The sequence below is a fragment of the Aptenodytes patagonicus genome, chromosome 14 (genome assembly GCF_965638725.1).
Source record: "Aptenodytes patagonicus chromosome 14, bAptPat1.pri.cur, whole genome shotgun sequence".
In the NCBI taxonomy this organism is placed as follows: domain Eukaryota; kingdom Metazoa; phylum Chordata; class Aves; order Sphenisciformes; family Spheniscidae; genus Aptenodytes; species Aptenodytes patagonicus.
The window spans coordinates 1,181,586-1,198,213 of NC_134962.1; the positions used below are offsets into that span (position 1 = coordinate 1,181,586).

A 16,628-nucleotide genomic window follows, 5' to 3' on the forward strand; every position below is an offset into this window, starting at 1 on the left:
TTCCTGTGCAGCTGTCAGCGGGCAGGCAGGGAGGGTTTCTAGCTGCATACATAAAAGTGCTGCAAGGAAGAAAAAGGAACAGGCTGAAACCAAACCCTGCTCTTTCCACAACAAAACACACAGCAAAGCAAAGCAGCCCTCGGCAGCAGACAGGCGGACGGTCCCTCTGACTGCCTGGTTCCCAGGGAGGCACATAAACGTGCAACTGGTCCACATGGGCCTCCGGTCCCCAGGCTAACTCCAGCTTCCAAGCAAACGGCCTGACCCCAGCGCTGGCTCCGGAAGGACAAATCCGTGATGGTTTGCGGCTGGCTCAGAACTTGGCTGGGGAGAGGCCCGTGGAGTGCAGCACCAGCCACCACTCGCTGCCCAACAAATGTTTTCCAGGTGCCCATGGCTTTGTGATCCCTCCTGCCGCAGCAGACTCAGCTGCAGCTTCCCCCACGCCCGTGCCGGGCTGGGCCCCCCCTTTCCGGGGAGCACGGCCCCTGCCCCTCCACACGGCCCAACGTCCCTGGCAAAACCCTGCCTTTGTTGCACTGTGTGTCCCTGGCAACTCCAGACAGTCACTGTGCTTCCCTCCACTGCTGCCAGATCACGGGCAGCCCATCCCCATGCCCATCCCTATCCCCATCCCCATCCCCATCTTCATCTCTGTCTCCATCTCTATCCCCGTCCCCATCCCCATCCCCATCTCCATCTCCATCCCCATCCCCATCCCCATCTCCATCCCCATCCCCATCTCCATCTCCATCTCCGTCCCCGTCCCCATCCCCATCCCCATCCCCATCCCCGTCCCCAACCCCATCCCCATCCCCATCCCTCCCGCACAGGCTTTCAAAGTGCTCCCTCCCTCTCGCCTCGCTGGGCAGCATGAGGGCTGCTGGTGGAGGTGGTGGGAGAAGGTTTCCAGCCCGCTGAAGGGGACAGTCACCACCCAGCCAGGCCATGCTTCCCAAGCACCTCCTCCAGCTCCGAGCTCTGCAGCCAAACCCCAGTCTCCAGAGGCCGTGTCTGTGCGTGTGCGGCAGGACAGACAGATGGGGCTTTCACTGCCCACAGACCGTTTTGTCACTGGTCTGAAAACTGTGTCCCCCTGGGAGGTAAATGTAGCTCCAGCTCTAGTTAGGGTCCCAGCAAACGTCATGAGAATCAGGCACTCTTCTCTTCTGATCCCATCAAAGCAACAAGGATCAAATGCTGCCTTCATGCCTGGCAGAAAGCAGAAGCCAATCACTCCGCGGTGGATGCTGCCGTGTGAGGCTGCAGGAGACAAGCAGACCCACGTCCTGCATCCTGCGTCCCATGTCCCGTCCCGTGTCCAGCATCCCGCTCTGCAGCCGACCCCGGTGCCCGTGTCCTGCCGGGACTCCGCGGGAGCCAACCCTGAGATGGTGGATAGGAAGCCGCTGGCCCCCAATCCAGTCTGTAGATCTCCAGCCTGCCGCCCCCACCGAAAAAGGAGCGTTTTCCAGCATTGGCATCCAGCCCCAATCCCGCTGCCTCTTTTGGTTGATGTCAGGAAAAACTCCAACCCGAGCGTGAATCACTCCCAGCCCGGCCAGGATGCTGTGCACAAGTGCTCGCTTCCACCGCTCCCCTGGAAGCCGCCTTATTTTAGCACACGCTGCCGCAGACGGAAGAGCTCTCCCCAGTTATCTGTAACAAATGACCTTATGGGATTAGGGCCGGTAATCTTCCGATCGGGGTAATCTCCCTTAAGGGATTATTTGCCCACAGAAGTGTGGTGACCACTGGCCAGCCGCCGCCTTGCTCCCTCCATCCCTGTCCCCTGAGGTCCCCGTGTGACCACCCCCGTCTCCGGCAGCCCGGAGGTGCCACAGCGCCGGGGGTCACTGCGCACCCTTCGGGGAGCTTCTCATGAAGATGAGTCCCGTGAAGGGCACGAGCCAACAGGCCAGGTCCCCCCCGGCCGCTGATGCTTCTCCTCTCCCCCACCCCACGCTCGGTGCCTCGGGGATGTCACCGGGGCTCCCTCCCGTAAAAACACTGATCCAAGACAGACTGGATGATCCCTCCACCATCAACGGGGAAGCAACGGTGTCACCGTCATCACGCGACGCTGTGCGGCATTGCCGGGGAGGCAGTAACGGTGTGGCCAGCTCTGCTGCCGGCAGGAACCCAGCAGCACGAGCCGGAGGTCACGACCAGGGAGCAGCCCCAGCTGGGCACTGCCATGCTGAAGGTCAGTCAACGCTTTCTGGGCAATTTGAGAGCGCGGCACCCCGGGCGAGCGTGTAGCACCTCGTTACCAGTAAGCAACAGGAGCGGGACCAGCACCCGCGTGGTGCCTGGGCTGGAGGGGAAGCAGGGCCGGCGGCGGCTCTGAGCCGGGAACCGGGCACTTTCACCAGGGAGGAGCAGCGCTGCTTCGGGGCTCTGTCCAGAGCAGGGACATGGGACACGAAAACCTGCGTCCCCCGTTACCCGCCAGCCCCGGGTGGGTTTCCGGGGCCCCACTCCCACCACGGAGCTCACACGGCGAGCGTCTGCCGGTCCTTGCCACCAGTGCTGGGTCTCCCTGCATCTCCGACAGCCCATTTCTCTGTCTCCTCTTGCTCATGGGCTGGGTGGGGTGGAAAGAAGGGAATAAAAGCCATTTTGAGGGGCGACATTTCCCCCTTCCCGCAGGCAGGGTCATTCAGGGCAGAAGATGGATGCGGTGCCCTGGCAGAGCCTTGCAGCTGCTCCAAGCTTCCCCGGGGCCGGTCCCCGCCCGGCGCAGACCGGGGGGCACCGGGGCTGGCCGAGGGCGAGCCGAGCCGCCGGGACCGCAGCCGGCTCCCCTCCCCGGGGACGGCAGGCCCTCGCCCGCTGAGCTCTGGACGAGCCACCCAGCTGCAGGGAATGAAATCTGAGCTCATCGCCCCGCGCTTTTAGTGCTCTTTATTGCGTTCTGGGGAGAAAATGGGGACGGAAAAGCAACCTGATGCTCCGAGGAGCCCAGCTGCCCGACACCGGCACCGTGCTAGATAAGCGGCGAGGAAGAAGAGCAGACAGAAGCGCGGTGCTGGCGGGGGAGGGGGGAGAGGGGACGGGTTGTGACAAGGCATAAATAATTCACGCGCGTGGGGGCCCGCGGCGGGGGGGGTTGCCAGCCCAGAGTCCCTCCCGGGGCCGGGGGCCCCCGCCGCCGGGGCAGAGGTGCCGGGGGGGGGGGCGCAGAGGTGCCGGGGGGGGAGCTCGGCGCCGCTCGGCCGCGCCGAACGCTCCGGCCTTCTGGCGGCCGGCGGGGCCGGCGGGGCCGGGGCCGTCCCGGGGGCGCGGAGCCGGTCCCGGGGTGCCCGGCGACCGCTAGCCCACGCCCGCGGACGAGGTCCCGCGCTCGCGCTGTGGCCCCGCGCCTCCCTCCCCGCCCGCAGCCCCGCGCCCCGGCTCCGTCCCCACTAATTGGGTCCGCGCGGGGGTGGCGGCGGCCCCGTGGGTGTTCCGAACCCTCGCGTGGGCCCGCGGCCCGCTCCCGGGGGCGGCCGCCAGGGGGCGCGCTCCGACCCGCCTCCTCCCGCCGCGGAACCCGCCCGCGCGGCTGCGGCTGCCGCCCGGCGGGGAGAAGCGGCGGACCCGGAGCGGAGCCGGCGGCGCCATGGCGAGGGACCCGGCCTTCGTGCTGCGCTACCTGGCCGAGGTGGAGGAGCTGGCCGAGGACGTGCTGGCGGCGCGGCAGCAGGTACGGCCCGGCCCGGCCCCGCCGCCCCCCCCCTCCCCCGGTAGCCCCGCCGGCCCCCCCCCCCCCCCGCCCCGCCGGTAGCCCCGCCGGCCCCCCCCCCCCTCCCCGCCCCGCCGGTAGCCCCGAGCCCCGGCTGCCTCTTTCCCGCTGCAGATCGTGGACCTGGACGTGAAGCGGAACCGGAACCGCGAGGCCCTGCGGGCGCTGCAGAAGGACCCGGAGCCCGACGGTGAGTCCCGGGCCCGGCCGGCTGCGTCCACCGTGAGCCCCGCTGCCCGAGGAACGGCTGCGTGGCCGGGGAGGAAGGCTTCCCTGACAAAGCCTCTTCCTCTTCCTCCTCTCTCCGCCAGGCAAGGCCATGGTCTGCTTCGGGAACATGTTCATCGAGCTCCCAAAAGCACAGACCAAGGAGATGCTGCAGAAGGGTAAGGCAGGCTGCCCAAAAGTCTCCGCCTACGTATAGCCTGAACTGTAATAAGATTTTAGAAAAATAAACGGGGTTCTGTCCAGCGCTGGGCTTCGACGTGCCCAAAACCTCCCACCAGCAGCCACAGGCAGATGCTGGCCGTCGCCGTCGCTCGGCTGTCCCGAGCAGTGCCCTGGGAAGCACGTTCGGGCACGAAGCAACCTGGGGCTCAGGCCAGTGGGCAGCGGAGGGCAGGGTGGGACCCCGAGGCAGCTGGGGAAGAGCCCTCTCCCGCCCCCCGGGCTTGGGCTGCCATGACGAGAGTCCTGCGGGAGGTTCAGCCTGCACCCCAGAGCCCGCAGTCCTCCTTACGCCTGTCCCGCTTGTCTCAGACCAGGAACACCTGGATGAGGAGATAAACAACCTCCGGAAAGAGCTGCGCGTGAAGGTCAACCGCCTCTTCGAAGCTCAAGGTAAACGTTCCTGTTCTGGAACCTTCTCAGTATCTGGGAGCAGACGTCGCGTGTCGGGAGGATCCAGAAACTCCTGAGCTCTGTGTGTTCCTGCAGCCAATTTCCCGCTGGCTTTGCGATTCCCTCCCTGCTCCAGCAGTACTGTACGGCTCCTGGTGCAGAGCTGTCACCCACCAGCACGCTAAACGGGCTCCCACATCACGCCGGGGTGATCCCGCATCAGCTTCCAGGGCTGTCCCTGCCCTCCCCACGGCCCCTCTAGAGTTTCCCGTGGACTGCTTCACTTATTTTGTAGCAAAATCCTGATTTTTCTGTGTGTTCTCTTAGGTAAAACTGAGCTGAAGGGATTTAACCTGAACCCCATGACCGCTGAGGAAATGAAGTTAATCAATCGCATCCTGGAGGGCTGAGGTGGCCGTGCCATCGTCACGGCGCGTGTTCGGGCTGTCACCCGTGGAGCTCACACTGCAATAGCCGCAGCCTTCGGGGTTTGCAGGACATTGGCGTGGCCGGAGCCCGCCTTGGGTGAGGTCCCTGGCAGGCACTGAGAAGCCTTTGGCTCCTCGGCTACGATGCTGCAGTTTCCTTGGATCACGAACCCTTCCTGCTCCTCGCTGCAGCCCGGGTGGCGGAGCTGCGCCGAGGCACGGGCTGGGACACAGCGCTGGGCAAATGCCCGTGGCCAGGGTGGAAGTGGGATTATTAAAATCGGAGCAGCGGGGCATTCCTAACTCCGTGTGTCTGTGTTCCTTGTTGGGTTTTTATGCGAGCGCTTCTGGAGTTTGGCTTCAGAGCTGGTTCATTGTCGTGTCGGGAACAGGAGTAGGAGGAATTGGGAATCCACAGCGTGCCCGAAGCACAGAAGAGGAGTTGTGCGCGCCTGTGGTATTAAAACAAAGCCAAGCTATACATCTGAAGCACGTCAGGAATCTGTAAGATGTGTAGGGAGGGACAGGGGGAGGCAGCATCCTTTTAGTCCCGCTGGGAAAACGTGTTCTACTGTTAAGTTGGAAGGCAAGAGACCACAGAAAGGAGGCTTTCAAAACTAGATGAAGGGATAAAATGTATGTATATTTAAAAAAAGCCTGAATAGGGCTGAGCACGAACGGTCACTGAGCCTGTCTTGTAGGAAAGGACAATCGATTTAACCAGTAATGGTTTCTTCAAAGGTTTTAACATTTATTGTTTTCTACACTACCCTCCTTAGTCTGAACGTGCTACCCCAGCACAACTTGGTTAAGACCATAGGAAGTTTTAAAAAAAAGTAATCATAATTAGTAAGGGACTACAATGAGTTTGATTTTTCTCTGTATACAGGAAAGTGTCTGGGTCCTGCCAAGCCCTTTCTTTTTTCAACTTCTGTAAAGATACTTCTGGATAGCATTTAAAAATGTTGGAACACGGCAGTTGTCCTTGTTTCTCTGGCTCTCGAGGTAGTTCAACCGTTCTGTCAAACCTCGCACGCGTAACACAGAGCTGGGCCCGATCCCTCGCTCTCTTCCCTGCTGCAGCTTCTGCACAGCCACGCAGAACTTCAAGCGCAGCACCGCCATTTTCCTGGCTCCCTGACCGCCTTCCAGCCAAACAGGTCAGAGGTGCCTCCTCCAGGCAACCCGGCACCGCCTTGTCCGGTTCCAACCACTCTTCAAATGATGCGGCGTTCTGAAAATACCCTGTTTCGGACTCCTTAAAACTGAGATGGGATTTCTTTAAATCTAAAAAGCCAACTACCATTGCTTGATTTAAGTTGTAAAATTCTGTAGCTAACGCCACGTACCCCACACGTACAACTGCAAGAAGCGAGGCTGTCCACTTCAGCCTTAAGTTTCAGATGCACAGATTAAAAATAACATGGACTTATTACCTGAACTATCTTGCCTGTAGCTTTTTTCAGAAAATTGCATCTCTTCTGGAGGCGAGCGGCAGTACAGAGCGCCAAGTCCCTGCGTTAGAGCCGCACTCTTACATAACCTGTGTAGTACGGCCAGTCAGCATCTCCGTAACGTGATGGCGAGGTTATTTTTACAGTATCATGGCAACAGGTTTTCTGCTCTGACATGTTTCCATAGTAGTAGCAGTAGGAGGATCAGGTGCCTGCCTTCCCTAAAAGCTTTGTTTTGCTGTGCAGAATGTGTTTAGCCCCTTTATTTTCGTACACGGTACAGAACTAAGCCATGCGAGTGCAGATGGACAGCCGAGAAGCCAGCATCCCTTGTGTCTTGTGTCAGCCATTATGAAATACTTTGTTTGAGCTTATTGCAGCTTCCAAGCTGGGAAAGCTTCAGAAGCAAGAAGGCCAGCGGCTTGTGCTGAGCCAGCAGCGTGCAGAGAAGTGGGAACTGCTGCTGCCCGATACGAGGAAAAGAGAGTGAACTTCACCCATAGTGATCTCGCCCATCCCAAGCTTGGGATCACATTACACTTTCTGCTGTGCAGGAAGGTTCCTGAAAAGCTGCTTCAGTTGTTTCTTCCTGTCATCGTAGCAGCCTGCAATGAAAACGTTAACAGGGGAGTTAGTTACACATCACCTTACTCTTCCTTCCTGTAGAGGTGAGGTAATGTCCCGCCTTCAGGTGAAGCTGTACTCGTGTTTTGTTAGTTAGAAACTACAGCCAGAGACGATTGTAGGCACACTGAGCTGCGTACTGCAAAAGGAAGTTACCATACATGTCAGCCTCTCGGAAGTATGACTTTAGAATCCGAGTACTACTTCCCAACAGTAAAATACATAACTAGCTTCAGGAACGTGCCCAGTAAACAGTCACCGCAGTGACTGTAGAGCGGTTTTTGCAGCAAAGCTGGCATATGAAGCACTCTGCTGTGACTTAATGCTTGAAAAGCAGGACTATAAACAACACTGTCCCCACTACATTTACGTGTTTGTTTTCAACAGTGCTCCTGCAGCCCAGTCGCTTACATCCACTTTTGGAAAGCATTTGCTGCTTTTGGTCTCTTAATCCCATAAAAGCCCACAAGCCCGCTCTTGTTCTCTTACTCTCGAGTGAAAGGTGTGTGCTCTCCTCTTGCTGATGTGCAGGTTAGCTTAAGGATGTGAGCAGGGCACCCTGCCAGCGCTGGATGAGCACACACCTAAATGTGTGTTTGCCATGACGTTCTCATTCACCGGAGTACCCAGTCTTCCCCCCCCTGCTGACAGGCCCGTCATTCCATATCAGGTCAAAGCCTCCAACACGCTTCTCCTTCCCCGTCAGCCTACAACGTCAAATACACTTACTGAAGTACCTGAGCAATGACAATTATCTGTCTGCGCACAGGAATAAACTCCCAGACAATCAGAGACAAAGCTGAACAGCTGAAAGCAGTGGACATCTTTCTACTATTAATATCTGAGGTTAGCACAGTTGTAAAGTCAATCACAAAATGCTGCAAGACAAGCTGCTTGGAACAGAGCGCTCCAGAAGCGGTAAGTGTGGGAGGCACAATGCAGAAGGGCCTCTGAAAGAGAGCTCTTGTGCAAGTCCCAGCTCTGACACAGACTCCATCCCCTTTGCAGCCCCGTGCTGCTTTGTTTTCCCACTCTGAAGTGGCAGCATGCTTGCTTACTTCGCTCCGTTTCTGGAAATTCATCATTTAATCACTATAAAGGTTAGAGAATTATGATCAGTTGCCAAGACAGACGTGGAACCAGACCATCCATTCCAAACATTTTAATAAAAACCCTTAGAAGGTAATAAACATCTTTGCCTGCCTGCCCTCCCTGTCCACAATATGAAGTGCGTCTTCAAGTAGATGACACTTGAGTTCACAGTCTTCCTGGCTACTGGCAGCGAGGGAAGGTGAAGCATTCACCTCCAGAAGGCAGCTGAGGAAATACGACAACTGTAAATTAGGGAGAAACAGGCAGTTTTGCCCATGGTTCATCTAAGAGAAATGCCTGTCCACAAAGTCATTACCCTGCTAGCAGGCAGGAGTAAGTGTGAAGCAATAGGAAATCCAACCCCAGATCTCTTTCCCATGCACCGAGCCAAAGAACATTCTGAGCTTATTGCAAAGTTTCTATTCCTGTTCTCGATGGTACTAAAGAAAAAAAAAAATCCCTCTAGCTTCCAGACAGACATACAAGTGAAAACCAAAGTCTAGCTGAAGCAGTAAATGCTGAGGAGAATTCACAGAATGAGCATTAACCCTTTTTTAGTGGCAGAATGCGGATATCTATCTCCTGGGAACAGTTTCCTAGCACAACACGGTGTTCAAATAGCTCTCCTATGAGAGCCCAGCAGCAATATCTGAGCACTGTGACGACATCGAGGACTTTCATTCTGATTCATTTGTTTCCTGACCAACTGAAGTGACTCCAGCTCTTTACGTGCAGGCTGCCTAAGCAGTAATTTGGTTTGAGGCTATGAGCAGAGTAAATTGTGCAAATTAGAGCTATCCCGGACCACAGCTGAGCTGCATTTATTTGCTCATTTGAAATAAAGCTGTCCCCAGTGGCACCACGTGAAACATTGGACTGAAGCTGACAGGAGACAGGGCTGCAACAGGTATACCAGCTACCATGTCTGGTTAGAGGAAGAGTTAAAAAAAAATAAATTTGAGAAGGCATTTCGTAGGAGAGCACTGTCAACGTAAGTCATATCTAAGGGAAATTTCCTTACCTATGGTACTGCTTACACTTTACGTGATTAAGGCTGAAAGAATAATAATCCTATTTGCTTGTCATTTCTGAAGTACTATTTGCTGTTTCTGTTTTTCTCAACTCCTGTAATGACAAGTCAGTTGCGCTCTTGGGTTCCTGCTGTTGCAATTCTTGGGTTGCGTACATAGCAGATAAAATTCTGAGAATTTCAGCTGAACTTTAATGATACATATTTTTCCCTTAGCCAGTGAGAAAAGCTGTGTTTTAAAAAAAAAAAAATCTAGAGTCAAATTATGTTTTAAAGTTGGGGGTTTTTTGTTGCTTTGTTTTAAATACCCTCAACTCCTGTGGAGTCCTTTTCTCCACAATTAGCAGGAGGGACCTCTTTCAGTTGGGGTCTGCCTTTTAGCCGGCGTACCATAGACACGGGTTATGTTTAGTGCTGGCAGCTAAACGGCACCGGCTGGAGGTTTATCAATGCTGATGGGGGACTGCTGTGAGAAGAGATGATGGTAACGCTCCATCTCTGGCAAGTGCTGTGATACTTGTGATATGCTGATAACGTATGAGGGGAACATATTCCAGAAATAGCCAAACTGGCAGGGTTTCACAACACAGTGCTAGAGGTCCTACAGACAAAGTTACAGGGTGCTGCACCCAGCTAATAAACCCCGATACTCGGAGCAAAAGCAGCTGTATCCTTCCAGACGGCAGCTCCCTTCATGTAAAACCGTCCAAACCTCTCTACACTTCACCTGCAGTTCCAGACTGGCTCACTTTCAGCCAGCCTGCAAGCACCTACCTACAAGACGCAGAAGCATCACAAGAGACCCCTGTCCCAGGGAAAGCAGCTGGCCTGGTGCTATAACCCCTTGTACGTTTATTAACACCCTTATGGTTTCAGGTCCTCATGGATCAGGATGTCGTACCCATAGAGCTCAAAACACTGTTTGTCTCTGATAATCGCCTTCTGAACGCTCTGGAGGCTGTGGATGAAAGCATCGTCCGTATCCACAAAGAGAACTTCCACCGACCCTGCCCAACGCTGGGCGGTCGAGTGCTGTCCGAGCTGCTGAATCACCCCCTTGCAGCCCTGAGGCATCCAAACACAACTGTACTAAGCTGTTCCCAACAGATGACCACACATTTAGCCCATGTGATTTTTTTCAATCATCACCCTATAGTCTCCACAGCCCAGCAAGAACTCTTAGTAAAAAGCCAGAGACCAGAAGGTAGCGGCCACCAGTCCCACAATGCAGTTAAACTCTTCAGGCTTGACTACTGTACAGCTATAGGAAAAAAAGTCCCCAGGTCCCCATCAGAAGTTCCCTAACAGCAATCAACATCTTCTCTCCTATCAGGGTACTGCAAAGATCCTCCTTTCCATACAGACAAGAGAGATTTATAGAAGGGAGCAGCCCATAAAATGGGAAGCTCAACACCATCCTCCATTACTCTCAAACATTGACCCTCATCTCGGATTCACGAGGAATCTGACATTCCATTTAATTTTTTTTTTCCCTCCCTCTCTCTCTTTCTCTCAGCTGCCACCCCTTGAGAGAGGAAGCTTAACAGTGACAGTTGTGTGCAGCAATGTCAACCTTGTTGTACCACTGAGGTCTTAGAAGCGAAGGGCTGAGCTATAAGATATCTACATCTCAGAAGAGCGCTAACCAGAAAGTTACTAGGTTTAAAGTCAAAAAGATCAGCCTTCTAGATGTGCAGACAGCTGCAGAGCAACATTGAAGCAGAACGCTCGCCCAGCCTCCCTCCCTCCTAAAGCTGCCATCAACGAAATCGCATTCATGGGTATCAGGAGACAAGGCAGCACAGTTAAGTGGCTGCAGCACGCGTCCACGGCACGGCAGCTGGCAGGATGAGGTCAGCTTGCTTGCATCTGCCAGAAGAGCCCCAATGGCAGGCAGCGGGGGAATAGTCCGCAGGCAGCGCGTATCCCTCACCTTCCCGGGATCATAATCACATGTGGTCTTTTGCACTGCCACATTTGTGAGACGAACATCTGGAATGAAGTAGAGATAAGGATGAAAGACAAACAGACACCGAACAAGCAAATACGGAATTCTCACTCTAAACAGTCCTCTTCTGCCCCAGTGCCAATTAATTATCTTCCCTATCTGTAACAGCCACCTGAGCTTAAATCCAATACTGCATGAAGATATCTTACTAAAAATTGCAGGAAAAATTAAAAATCAGAAGTAATCAAGAGTGGTATCTGGGAAATGAAAGAGTGACTGGCCTGAGCTAGTGCTGTACCTCATGGCTGGCACGAAGCTCTTCATGTCAGCACGTCTCCAAACCCCACTGTGCCTTCACCCAAGGCAGCTTGCTGTACCCTCAACTCTGGAAAGGCTTTTGATCATTCAGAGCAAGCATGAACTTTGCTGAACTTTCACGGAGAGAAGTGATGGATTTTCCTGTCTCCTAAGCCACCAAATTGAGGTGGGATACCTTTTGGGAAGATGTGTTAATCAAATGAAAGCTATCAAACTCAATCCTGTAGCAAGCGTGACATATAGGAAATCAAATAGTTCTCCCCCATGAATCACCCTGTCCTTACGTTCTGTGAAGCTGAGGAAGAAGAAAGGCTGCCAACGTCCAACCACTAACAAAACCAGGACTGATGTTTCAGCTTCGGTCCTAGCTGATTTGTCAAACTGACATTTCCAGTGATCCGGTGACTCCAGTTTTCCAACGAAAAAAGACAGGAGAGAAACAAGGTGACAGCAACAGCGACAGGACAGCCGAATCCTGTAGGTGTTTGCAGGAGTCAGAAGTGACAAGGTTCATCTGATGCATCTAACATCAAGCAGTAGAATTGTATGTTCCTTTTCTTACCCTTCTTTATGGCACACACAGACCGGTAGGATACAGTGATCATCTCTGCTATTCAGAGTAAATCGTGTATTAGAAAAGTGAGAAAATCCACCTCTGTACAACCAGGCCTTCAGTGGGATGTACTGGGAGAAGAGGAAAGAGCAACTGGGCGTTAAGGCAAGGAAATCCATTTCTGGCATAATAACAGTGGTTTGCATTTACAGATGTCACTGGAACATAAACTCTCAAGTCAAACTTTCAACCTATGAAGTGCAGAGAAACGTATAATATAACCCAGTTGCTGATATTGCTGCCTAGTGTTAGACCTACCCAATATCAGAAGTTTATATATAAACATGCACACAAAGCATAAGAAGTCAGACCCCAGATAAAGTACCTGATCATTTGGGAAAAGCCACGGTAAGAAACTTTGTTGTTGCCCTGGGGAATGGTGAAGGAATACTGCACGAGACGGGCACAGGAGAACAGAACAAGTCACCGGCAGGAGGAGAGGAGGAAGTAAGAGCAAAAAACCACAATGTCTGTTGGGTATTCCCCAAGGAGAAGACAGAGAGTTGTTCTCACCTTCTTCAATCAACGATATCCTTGTTTTCAGAACAGGAAAATTCCTTCACCTTGTGACCTGCCAACATACAGACGGAAGAGCAGTTACCGGCTTTAACATTAGCATTTCCTGCTCTTTCCCAGAATTTCAGTGTAGAAGCCCTGCATAACCTGATTCATCATCTGTTTGTATGCAAGCACATTTATTTAAGGTTATGGGGGCAGCGGGATCCAACAGCCCTCTAGTGCAAAAAGCTCAGATTCCTAAGTGTTAGGAGGATTCCCGGAGGAAAGGGCAGAGCAGGCAGCCAGCCTATGGGGAAGTTCCACAGTACCGAATAAACAAACTCTGTCACATGCTTGCAGAAATACAAGTAACGCAACATATGTTGTCGGGAATTTTGTGAAGTCACATTTTAAATTTGTGTACGTGTGGTGGTGTGCTCCCCCCGCCCCGCCCCACGTAAGCAACGACCACCAGTGGGGGTCGTTGTGGCTGCATCCAGCTTATGCTGGACTACGGGAATGGATGGCAACACGGTAGCCAAGGGCTGCCCGGAGCAGTGACCCAAACGACTTGCTGATATGCAAATATGACTATAAGTCAATCATCTTACTCCATAAATAGTGGAGAGCCCAGGGCCCGTTGAGCTCTCCTGCAAAGCGGCGGGATCTCCCCTTGAGTAGGGACGCCTCTCAAGGTTACTCCTCGAGGTTGAGAGATTCCTTGCCGCAACAGATCCTCGGTAAGTGACTAACAGCATGCTAAACTTTGAAATCGTAGCTAAGTGATATAAAGGATTAATTGTGCATATATAATCCTTTAGACATAAACCGTTGGCCAAGTCTGGGACTAGGTTTGGATCCAGCCGCACCTAGACTCCTCCCTGAGAAGGAGTCTAGAAAGCAGGGGGGTCCTTTCTGAACCTCACGGCTCAACGGGAGGGTCTCCCTGACAGTGTTGTCTGACCCTGTCCTCTATGCAGTAAAGAATCAAGCGTACCTTGCCATCGAATCTTGTTAAACCACTGTCGCATTTACCATTGAACTTTGTTAACTCACGCTTTAACTCACTGTTTTCTATCAATGAAGTGTACTGTTGCTTCTCTCTCTTACGAGTGAAGTGCAGTCTCACTCCCTCCGCGACAGTACGTTATAGAACTTAATTAAACAGGAAATTCATGAAAGATGTCAGAGAACTATGGCAAGCAAGAGCAGAACAATCCTGAAGATAGCCTAGGCTGCACAGTGTATTGAAAGTGGGTGTCGAGTGGCCCAGATAAGCCGCCCGAGAAGCAAGGCTCCCCAGGGTACCTTCCCAAGGAGGTCCAGACTCCTGCAGCCCCAGGATGTGGCACTGTGCACGTCCTGACCTACTACTGCAGCTCAGCGTGGGAGTAGGCGAGCTCAGACGTTACAACACAGGGCTGCTCAAGAGCACAGACCGACAGAAGTAACATGGAGTTTATTTTTACTTGTCTGTGAGTTTTGAGGTCAGCCACAAACTATTTCATTTAAGTTGTTGGTATAATCTCAGTAATCACAGGCTTTTCCTATATCCTTGTTTACTGTATTCTGGTTATTTATCATGTTAATTGAGGTTGTGGGCATAAAATCAGCTTAATATAAGGGTTTTTTGTTGCCAATTAACACATTCCCATTTGTAGAGTTAGATAATCACTAGCTGCTATCCTCCTGGCTGTAATTCACATTAGTTTGCATAATTACCTCCCATTCACTTCTTGTAAGTGTGCCCTCACCGATGGGCCTGACTCGCAGGGTAAGGCGAATCCTCCTATCCCAGCCTCCTCGCCAGACCTGCTGCGCAAAGCAAAGCAAAGCAGCTCTCACGGTATTTTTAATTATGCACCACGGCACGATACTCATGATGTTAAATGGCTCGAATCATCTGGCAGAAGCATGGTGTTTCGCAGCATCACGTTATATTGTTGTAATTTCTAAAGGAAACACGATTTTTCCTTGGTCCCCAGGACACTGGCTGAAGTGGAAGTTGCTGCGTTCAGCCCAGCTCCAGGTAGCTATAGGTTTGGGGGGACAAATGTGATTCAGAACATGAGGCTACACTTCAGGTCTCTAACTGCAGAGCAGAGAGAAGCCAGTGCCAACCAAATCCACCCCAACTTGCACTCCAGGCTGCTCATGGAGTCTCCCGTAATCTCTTCACATTCTCAGGATGGAAGTCCGCTCAGTAAGTTGGCTGGACTTACACAGGCTCGCATCTAAAACCAAACAGATGTTTTCATAGCTCCAGCTTTAGGGGCTGCCCTAAAACACTGCTTAACCAGAAGCCCAATTAGACAGCTGCCCTGCACACACACACCCTCTTGCACACCTGCAGCCAAACTGAAAGATTTCAGAGCATGAACTTGGCCGTAACCCCACAGCGAGAACCCCTGGGAGCACAATCTGTTCCTCCACACAAGAACTCTGCACTTCATACCTTCACCACTGAGTTAACTTTGGCTCTACAAATAAACTGAGCTGTCTTTTGACTGCTGAAACAAATTGTTACCAAAGAAGAAGTGCTTTGGTAGTACGTGTTGACCAGGACGCTGGCCAGGAGCACTGCTGCTCCGAGCCACCTTGCTATGCCCAGTTCTTCCTGCGGATTTCCTGCACATTCTCCTCTCCCTCTGCAGAACGAAGGCATCCATTCATCTCTGTCTCACTTTCCTTTGGAGAGCACATACTTACTGGTTTCAGAATTCAAGTGATGCCAGGATTCTTGCAAAATTCTTCCACAAACAAATAGTGCTCTGAAGGCATTTTGAAGGTCTTTGGAATAAAGGCACGTTTTGTTGCCTCAAGCTTTCCTGCTTCTAACTGCTTCTGAAACCTCTTCAGATTCTTCACTAAGCAGTTCTTCTGAATCAACTAAGTAGAAAAAGAAATATAAGGTTCAGCTCAACAAATGCTCCCACAGTCTGACTCACTTTAATTGCCCTTGAGAAGTTTCTGGTGACATCTGGGGATCAACTGCACCACATACTCTGAAGAGAAAAATAAATAAATATGGATACCATCGAGTGCTGCTTTTTCTTTGCGGAGGAGAAGGCTCGATTTTGTTTTTCTGTATCTCTGCATGAACAGGGGAAGCCAGAACAGAGCAGGCCTCACAATCTGTGTTCCACCATTTCTAACGTAGCCTTCCTGTGCAGTCAGCACACTCCTCTCCAGAACAGGCAGCGCTGCTCAGCACTGCCCACACCGACAGCTGTAACTGCCTCTGCAGGCAGGCTCACCCCCCAGGGCCGCAGCAGCCCAGCTCCACCGCTCCCCAGCCGCCGCAGGTTACGGCCCAGTGTGGTAAACCACCCTCAGCCTCCATTCGTGCCGACGCTGGCGAGCGTGAAGGCTCAGAGCAGGGATGCATCCCGCTCAGCCGCCGTGCTGCAGCGGAAACACCACCGCGGAGAGGACGGGGCAGGCCTCCCAGGCTGGAGGAGTTTTACCTGTTGCAACTAAACCTGCCCACGGATACAAACGAGACTCCCCGAAACGCAGCCGTTTTGGAGGCCCTATTGCAATGCACCGTCCTCAGGTGGTTTTAAGGCAAAAGCTCCTTTTGCTGGGCGGATGGAGCGCAGCGCACGGCCCGGGTGCAGGAGGCCCTGCTGGCGCTGTGCTCGCCCTCACCTGCGCGGGGAGCGTCCGGGGTTTAACACGCCGCCTCGGGGATGTGCAAGAGCCGGGGACGCGGCGCCCCGAGCCCGCCGGACGCCCCGCTCCGGGCCGTTACCTCCGGGCCTGGGCCCGGGCCTGCGCCTGCCGGGCCGCGCCCGTCCCCATGGCAACCGCGCCGCTGCGCAGCAGGGAGCGCTCGCGGGACCGGAACCCCGTGACTGGCTCCCCCGCCCCGGCCTGATCCCCCCCCGGTGTGGGGGGGGCCCCCCCCCCCCGGGCCTGGCTCCCCCGGGCCTCAGACCGGTGACCTCAGCCCCTCCCCGGGCCTGCGTCCCCACCATGTCCCGGTCACCTCAGCTCCCTCGGTCCCACCCGTGGGCTCCCCACTCCCCCGCACCCCATGTCCCCCCATCCCCT

At 53.7% G+C, this 16,628-nt stretch overlaps 2 protein-coding genes and 1 long non-coding RNA gene across 3 annotated transcripts; 2 read left to right on the forward strand and 1 right to left on the reverse strand.

Annotated features, from left to right (window-relative positions):
* Positions 1 to 3,535: 3,535 nt before the first annotated feature.
* On the forward strand, positions 3,536 to 5,298 carry PDRG1 (p53 and DNA damage regulated 1). The gene is made up of 5 exons (XM_076351860.1): positions 3,536 to 3,688; positions 3,842 to 3,917; positions 4,039 to 4,113; positions 4,487 to 4,567; positions 4,895 to 5,298. The coding sequence occupies exons 1-5, from the start codon at positions 3,605 to 3,607 to the stop codon at positions 4,975 to 4,977; spliced, it is 399 nt and encodes a 132-aa protein (XP_076207975.1). The 5' UTR covers positions 3,536 to 3,604; the 3' UTR covers positions 4,978 to 5,298.
* Positions 5,299 to 5,617: 319 nt separating this feature from the next.
* TTLL9 (tubulin tyrosine ligase like 9) lies at positions 5,618 to 12,655 on the reverse strand. The gene is given in 8 exon segments (XM_076352396.1): positions 5,618 to 7,054; positions 7,692 to 7,780; positions 8,277 to 8,390; positions 10,058 to 10,260; positions 11,129 to 11,187; positions 12,058 to 12,145; positions 12,400 to 12,590; positions 12,646 to 12,655. Coding segments are annotated over 8 exon segments (825 nt in total). The 3' UTR covers positions 5,618 to 6,983.
* A 426-nt stretch (positions 12,656 to 13,081) lies between these two features.
* Positions 13,082 to 15,609, forward strand: LOC143166960 (uncharacterized). Its single transcript, XR_012996478.1, has 2 exons — positions 13,082 to 13,312; positions 15,227 to 15,609. It is a non-coding gene; the product is annotated as an uncharacterized LOC143166960 (long non-coding RNA).
* The last annotated feature ends 1,019 nt before the right edge of the window (positions 15,610 to 16,628 follow it).

What these genes read in the sequence shown, in the direction of transcription:
- PDRG1 (XM_076351860.1), top strand. Translation starts at nt 3,605, where the DNA reads ATGGCGAGGGACCCGGCCTTCGTGCTGCGCTACCTGGCCGAGGTGGAG. An exon ending in GAAGGACCCGGAGCCCGACG is followed by an intron (nt 3,918 to 4,038) that starts GTGAGTCCCGGG and finishes TCTCTCCGCCAG; the next exon opens with GCAAGGCCATGGTCTGCTTC. An exon ending in CCGCCTCTTCGAAGCTCAAG is followed by an intron (nt 4,568 to 4,894) that starts GTAAACGTTCCT and finishes GTGTTCTCTTAG; the next exon opens with GTAAAACTGAGCTGAAGGGA.